Source organism: Echinops telfairi, unplaced genomic scaffold (genome assembly GCF_000313985.2).
Source record: "Echinops telfairi isolate 266 unplaced genomic scaffold, ASM31398v2 ScPeMD7_9;HRSCAF=40, whole genome shotgun sequence".
NCBI classification, from domain to species: domain Eukaryota; kingdom Metazoa; phylum Chordata; class Mammalia; order Afrosoricida; family Tenrecidae; genus Echinops; species Echinops telfairi.
Window position 1 is genome coordinate 74,963,988 of NW_022103906.1, and position 7,810 is coordinate 74,971,797.

General features: G+C 49.7%; 1 protein-coding gene across 1 annotated transcript in view; it reads right to left on the reverse strand.

The window, feature by feature from the left end:
* Nucleotides 1-892: 892 nt before the first annotated feature.
* Nucleotides 893-7,810, reverse strand: part of ALMS1 (ALMS1 centrosome and basal body associated protein) — a 99,397-nt gene continuing 92,479 nt past the window's right edge. Inside the window, exons 17-21 of the mRNA XM_045286583.1 lie at nucleotides 7,238-7,369; nucleotides 5,771-6,004; nucleotides 4,159-4,222; nucleotides 2,156-2,255; nucleotides 893-1,046 (exon numbers count right to left, since the gene is read on the reverse strand). Of these exons, the coding sequence (XP_045142518.1) occupies nucleotides 1,002-1,046; nucleotides 2,156-2,255; nucleotides 4,159-4,222; nucleotides 5,771-6,004; nucleotides 7,238-7,369 (575 nt within the window). The 3' untranslated portion in view covers nucleotides 893-1,001. The remainder of the gene's footprint in view (nucleotides 1,047-2,155; nucleotides 2,256-4,158; nucleotides 4,223-5,770; nucleotides 6,005-7,237; nucleotides 7,370-7,810) is intronic.

A 7,810-nucleotide genomic window follows, 5' to 3' on the forward strand; every position in this document is an offset into this window, starting at 1 on the left:
TCCAATGTCCATTTGCTACCTTAATACTAAACCTATAAATATATGCACATGGGTCTATTTCCCCATCCTCATATATATTTACATATGTACATGTCCGTATTTTGACCTCTATAAATGCCCTTTGCCTCCTAGTTCTCTCCTCTATTTCCATTTACCGGCGTGGCTTGGAGTGGTGGCCGGGCCTGCTCCTTGGGCTCAGGGGAAGCCTCTGGGCCCGAATCAACAGCCCACTGGTTGTCCTCAGGGTTCAGGGTTCAGGGTACTTAGTGCCTTTTTCCCTCAACTGTCATTGCAGGCTCCAGGGGAAAACAACGGCGCTGTACTCTGAGCTTGCTTTACATGCACGCTGCCTTCTCCAAAGTCACTCTCCATGGTATAAACCTCGGTTTCCTGGGAGATCATGTACAGCGGGTGGGTGAGTAGAATCTGCTCCCAGGACCCGTGGAGTCAGGGTCTTGTTTGGTGCATGCCCGCAGGCACTCTTGTCCCCAGACTCGTGCATACACGTGCGCGCACACATGCATGGATCCTGCTTTCTTTCTACAGACATGGGCCATATGCCATCCTAACAGCCCTTCTTCTTAGACTGTGGCCTTCCATGGGGCCCCCCCACATCTCTGGGGAGGTGCTGCTGGGCTCCCTGCACACCTCAGATGGGAAAGAAAAGACCCTTTTGTGCTCCCTGCACTGTAAGTCAATCAAACGTTATTTATTTTCTAAACGTATAAAAACACACATATATATAAAAGGGACTCACACGACACTAGAATTACGAGAGCTCATTGGACAAAACAGCTGGGTGGGCGAGGCCGCAGTGGGGACAGCACAGCCCCAAACCTAAGAGGGTTCAATCAGGGCTCTACCCCGGACCCATATGGAAGCTACTTGTCAATTATACATGGACATAGAGGACACTTTATTAAATGCAGACACATACAAGGAAGGCCAGTTCTCCAAGTTTATAAAATATACTTCCAGGGGCTCAGGAAAATAATCTCATGTTAGTCCCAGGGAACTTTTCTTCCCAAGAGTCGATTGGTCACTTTCTGTGGAGGGAAAAAAGGGCAGAAGGAAGTTAACTACTTCCCCTAGAGGTAGTCCGGCCGCGTCCCACCACACATGTCTCAGAAGAGATCTAAATTCTCTTCATCTTCTGCTAAAAAAATGTACTCGTAGAAATGTTTATAGGAAAGAGATCAATACTTGCAGATGGTCACTAATCTGGATGGGTCAATCAGTCCATCTATTTATAAACACAAGCCCCCCAAGATGCTGGTCCTGGGGTGCTGATGCCCCACTGGGCCTTGCTGCCCGGGGCCGCCTGGCTGAGGATGCTGGCCTCTGTGACCCCTTGGCAGTCTGGTATGGGCTGTGTTTCCGTCTCTGACTTTCAGAGTCAGCGATGACAGGAAGGTGGGGAAGGAAACAAGGACAGTGCTGACTGGGAAGGACACAGGACCAAGGCCCTTAGGGCCCAGCAGGCAGCCTGGTGCCCTCCAGGGAGCCAGCGGCAGCCCCCAGGCCCCTTGATGAAAACAACTGAACTCTCAGTGGCCGTGGTCTGAAAATGGTGGCAGCTTGGAGACCTCTGACCCTCCCGACGGCCAACTCTGAGACCACATTCAGACACTTCCCAGTTTACTCTCAAAGTTCAAGGGTCATACGATGATCTATTCTAGCCAAAGGGGACAGAGAACCAATGCTTCGGGAGTCTGGAATGAAAACCCTCAATTCGGGTTGACTTGGGCATTTCCTCCAGGAGTCCGAAAGGGCCTGGCAGTGTAAAACCTCACTCCCTTCCCAAAGTGTGCAGGGACGCAGGCAACGAGTGCACCGGGCAAAGAAGGATGGAAGGTGGCAGCACGTCTGACCTCCTGCTTGTGGCGACAGGGAGGCCCGAGGGGATGGTGGTGCTTTCAGGGGCCCTATACGACGCAGGCCGATGGCACAGAGAAACAGAGCTTCTAAGACGGGGGTGGGGGTGGGGCCGGGCCCAAGACCAGATCTGAAATCTGCTCACGGGCACCTTCATCTTCCAAATTTCGGCAGAAGCAAGGTGCGTGACACGCGTCCATCCAAGGTGCCATCAAGTCGGCCAGGTCTGAACAGTGCTCAGAGAGGTCGCCTGATAAACCTGACCCAGAGACTGACTGACCTTTTTATAGAGCTGGGCCCGCAGCCGGTAGCACTTATATTCTGACTGCCTCTTCTCCTCCTCTTTCCGTTTCTGAACTTCTGGAAGCTGCTCATACATCCTGGGAAACGGCACAGAGGAGACACACAGGGTGGAGGTTACCGGGGTGCGGAAGGAGCACAGCATGATTGCTGTTGGGGTCTTCTCACCCACCTTACTGACCCGACCACTCCCAAGGCCGCTCTTTCCTGCACAGACAAGCCGGGCTCTGTCCACGCTCGGTACCCAAGCTGGTACTCCACACTAGCACTAGATTGGCTTGGCCCAGAGGCCTTTGGGTGCCCATGTCCTACGAGGGGAGACTGAGGAATAAAAATGTAATAGAAAACCTGCAAACAGTGGGTCCTTCAGGGGAAGGAGCACAGCAAAGGGCGGGAGGCAAACTGCTTCTCATTCTGTCTGCAAAATGTACTGTTTCAACACAAATAAGGAACATGTCTTTCCCACTCTTCCCTCTTCAAAGTCCAACTTGCACATGCAGAAGGGGAGACTGAAACAGCACGGCTTGGGTCAGGTGCACATTAGTCCTCAAAGTATCAGCTTGGGTTTCGACACTTTAAAGAGGTCTTGTGCAGATTTCCTAATGCAATGCATTGTTTGATCTCCTGACTGCTGCTGCTATAAGCATTGGCTGTGGATCCAAGGAAGACGAAGTCCTTGACAACTTCAACTTTTCCTCCATGTATCGTGATGTTACCTATTGGTCCAGTTTTGGGGAGTTTTCTTTACATTCTGTTATAATCCATTCTCAAGGCTGCGATCCTTGATCTTCGTCAGCAAGTACTTCAAGTCCTCCTCACTTTCAGCCAGCAAGGTTGTGTCGGCTGCACACCGCAGGTTGTAAACCAGTCTTCCTCCAGCCCTGATGCCGTTCTTCCTCTCCTCCAGCTTCTCTGACGACGGGCTCCGTGAACAGAGTGAATAAGTATGGGGCGAGGATATAACCCCGACACCCCCTTCTCTTGATTTTAAACCATGCAGCATTCCCTTGTTCTGTTTACCTCTTGACCCATGTACATGAGCACAGTGTAGGGTTCTGGAACATCCTTTCTGCTCAAGGTTACCCATAGTTTTTTATGGTCCACATAGTCAAGTGCCTTTTTACAGTCAATAAAATACAAGTAAACATCTTTCTGGTATTTTCTGCTTTCAGTCAAGATCCATCTGCCATCAGCAATGACACCCCTACGTGCACATTGTCCTCGGAATCCAACATGAACTTCTGGCAGCTCCTGCCACTTGCCTGTCAGGTTGTTGGGCCGTGGTGGCTTGTGTGTTGCTGTGATGCGGGAAGCTCCATGCCACTGGTACTTTCAATGTCAGCAAGGTCCCCCAAAGCGCATAGGTTTGGGGAGTTCTCAGACTAAGAAGAGACTAGGCTGTCCACGTTTGAGGAACTAGCCATTGAAAACCCTATGCCTGGCGTCGGAAAATGCTAACAGCAGCACTGTATTTTTAGGCATGCTTCTCATGAACCGGCTGATTAATTAAGTAATGAGAGCTAATGCATGCAATGGCACCAAATTCAAACAGTAATTAAATCCTTCCCCTACCGCTGTACCCCAGGCATGTTTTCCCCAAAAGCAACCACTACGATTAGTTTTTCTTTTCTGTTTTGGTTATCTTTCCAGAAATATTTTATGCTCTATACCCACACATGCCCTTCCCCACTTTTTAAAAGCCGATATTTGACTGCCAGCAGCGCCCACCCTCCTGACATTTGACTTTTTGGTAGCACTTAACGTCACATGTATTTTCTCTGTCATTGAGTATATTCCTAGAAATGCAGCTGCTAAGACAAAAGGCACGCTCCCTCCGGCCCCCCCGCACATAACACTTGGTTTGATTTCAGTTCAGATTTCTAATTATGATGAGGCTGACTCATACATATAAACCAGTGACGATTCTTCTACACACGAGCCACGTATGTCCCAATGGTTATCTATTTTTTTGTTTGACCTTACCGTTTAGACCTCTGAATCATTTCCTTCTTTCCAATAGCTCTACTCTTCTGGGCAGCCAGGAAGCCTAGGTGACAGAAGAAGGGGCAGTGAGCGGACACCACATTCACCAGGAAGGCTCTGTGCCGCAGAGCTGTGAGAGGAAGCTGCCACTGCCCAGAACAGACGGTGGAGACTGACTGGCTACCACCCAAGGCCCGGGAAGACACAGTACTCTGGGGAGGACACAGGCCACAGGGAATGGAGACGCCTGCAGCTACTTATAGGCAGTGGCTTTCAGGTCATGTTGCAACGGAAACATTTGGTTTTCACATATGGCGATTTTATTTGGGATCTTACAGAGCATGGACTCTGGAGCTAGCCTCTCTGGATTCGAATCCCAGATCTTACACTTATTACGCTATTACGCATCTTTTTTTAATAAATAATTTTATTGGGGGCTCTTACATATATTATAAAAAAACAGACATCCATTATCTCAAGCGGACATGTCCAATTATTGCACTAACAATTTCTAAACAATATCTTTCTTCCTTCCTGAGTCCTTTGATATCAGCTCCTCATTTTTACCCCTTCTCCCCCACCCTGCCACCCCCACGAACCCTTATTATACATTGTTACTATTATTGATACATAGCTTACACCGCCCATTCTATCCCTTCACTTACTATCCTGGCATTCTTCCCCTGAGGGGGTTACTCTGGCGCCATTGCTATCCACTCCCCCACCCCCTTCCCCTGTCCTCCTGGAGTCTTGATCCCATTCCAGTTTCTGGGGGGCTTACACAGGCGATCCGTTTTCTCCTCTGTAAGACACCAAGGAGGGCCTGCCTTGGCATTAAATGAGAGCAGGACAAAGAGCTGCACCAGGGCATGGCTCAGCACCACCCGTGAGGTGGGCACGTCTAAAACGGACCCTTTCTTCAGAAACCAACTGGCTTGGACAGAGTTGGAGTGCATAAAATAACCCTTCTTGATGGGACCAGCCTTGCCCTCGGGTGGGAGGCAGCCGAAAGTGAATGGATGCCGATGCAGTGAGTCACATGTGAGCATCCTATCAAAGCATCCTGGTTTTCCCTCTCGGCCCATTTCTCAATTTGTTGTAGTTTCTATTTATTTCCTGCTTTTGGATTGAGCTTCTCTGGGTTGACTGTCCTGTGGTGGTTGCTATTGGTGTAATTGTCTTTATATGAAATCCAGGATAGGTAAATCTACAGAATCTACAGAGACAGAAACCAGAATAGTTTCGTAGGGTGATGGAAGGGGAGGTTGGGGGAAACGGGCAGCTAATGACAATGAGTACCAAAATGAAGAAACCGGTCTAGTCAACTAAGATGGTGAGTGCATCACTCGTTTGAATAGCTTTAAACCACTGAACTGTAAGTATGGTATGTGAAGTGTATGTCAATAAAACTGTTAACACCCGCTCCCTCACATCTCTTCTCCCTGTGCACGCTTGTTTTCAGGTACAGCGTCTGGGTGTGTGTTCTGGCAAGGTGGGCAGGGGCTGTGAACAAGACAAGAGTCCCCTGCTGCCCCCATGGCGGCCACTTAGCAGTGCTGGGCAGCATAGTGGTGGACCCTGCCGCCCCCTCTCCTTCTGGAGAAGGACCTACCTTGTCTGGTCCGTGGGCGCACGCTCCGCTGGCTGCCTGGCCAGTCCGGGCCCGCGTTGAACAGCGCGTCCCGCTCGCTCTGCAGCACGTTCTGCAGCTTCCGCTCCTGGACGATCAGCTTCAGGCGCTTGACCCGCTCGCCCGAGCGAGAAATGAAGTCAGGTCTGTGAAAGTGAAGCGCTTCCTGAGGACGAGAGAAAGCCCCGGGCTCGTGCGCCAGCTCTCCAGGTGCCACTCAGGTGGCCAAACGTGGACTCTGGACACGCACTGGTCTTTGGAGGGCTGAGCTTCAGTCTCGAAAGCCACGGGATCAAAGCCACACCTTGGACTCAACCCAGAACTAAGACGGTGGCCGTTTCGAAACGTACCTGGGACAAAGCTCAGCCCAGGGTGCGATGTTAAAATTCCCTTCCGACAAATGCCTCGCTAAGTATCATTTTTCTTTAGCTCTCAAAGGGGTATGCAATGAGGGGGCTTGAAGCCCTTTAAAGCGTTCACCTAAACACACTGTGTGTAAGGTGAAAGGGGCCACAGAAGGTGACACTCTCCCTGACCCAGCTCTCAGCACTCACTCCTCGTCTTTACTCGCACACCCTCTGCTCTGCGGACCACGCCAGGACTCTCTTTCCCTGCTCCCTTGCCTTTGCATCTCCGCTTTAGGAATTCTCGACCATTTGGTTTCGAGGAGATACTGGTTTGAAGGCGCTCACTACTCACTGGTGCCATGGAATTTAGGAGCCCATTTGAGAGTTACCTAAAAGGGGGCCTCTAGGGGAACTTCTGTTTAAGGGTTAGAAGCGTCTCGGGGTGACTATCTCGGGGAGTTCTCCAGTCTCAGCTGGTGCAGACCTTTTAAGAAGGTGAGTTCTGTTCCCCTCATTCTAGCAAGACCTGTCCGTCTGTGGTGGCCTGATCAGACGGGTTGGCACCAGGTCCTTCCTCCTCTCAGAGCAGATGACTGACAGCTGTGGATGGTGTAGATGTTTGCTTCCCAAAGTGGGTGATATTGTCCCCCTGGAGCGTGCTGGAATGATCGAGGGGGCTGCAAAAGCAGTTACCTACACCTTATCCTGGATTATGGGCTATAGTAACAAAAAATTTTTAATTGCCAGACAGGGGCTGAGCAGTTTTGTTTTTTTCTGAAAAGGGAGCAGTAGGTTAAGTCAATGAAGTTTTAGCAACTTAAGGCTTAGACCATTAGTCCTGTACCCAATTTTCTTTGCCAAGTCTTTGGTCTTGGATGAGTAGAGACCAAGGGTTGTCTCTTAGACTGCCGTCTGCAAGCTTTTTAGACCCTAGAGAGTATTCACCACGCTGGAATGTAGAACATACACTTTACAAACTACATTATGTCAATTAACCGAGTTGTTCCACAAGACTACGACTCGAAGCCTTCAAACCCAGAACACCAATCTTGCAAAGTATTTGCTTATGTTTAAGAAATCGCCTTTAACTTGGGGGACTTGCTGTCTTTTAAGGCCAAGGTTTTGGCAGGAATAGGCAAGGCTAGCACATACACATGGCCTCCAGGAACACCTTCCATGCTGGCATCTGGGGACTTGATGCGAAGCAGGTTGACAACGCCAGCCTTCTCATGCCCTGGCCCCAGAACAGGGGTTGAAGTAGAAGGATCAATAATGAGGCAGTCTTGATTAGTGATGTGAACTTATGCTGGAAAGTGGTGAAAACAGATGGGCTGTGGAAGAGCTAGCAAGAGGGCCACATGCTTGTCCTTCAGAAATGCTTCGTCACAGATTTAACTTGTTTGCATCTTTCCCTTGCCACCCCTTAAAAACGCAGCTAAAGATGGGGGGAAGGTAGGGAGAGAAAGAGGGAACTGATCACAAGGATAGACATAAAACCCCCTCCCAGGGGAACAAACAACAAAAGTGGGTGAAGGGAGACAGAGGATGATGAGATATGAAAATAATAATAATCTATAATTTATCAAGGGTTTAGGAGGGAGGGAGGGGTAAAATGAGCTGATACCAGGGGCTCAAGTAGAAAGAAAATGCTGTGAAAATGATGAGGGCAACAAAT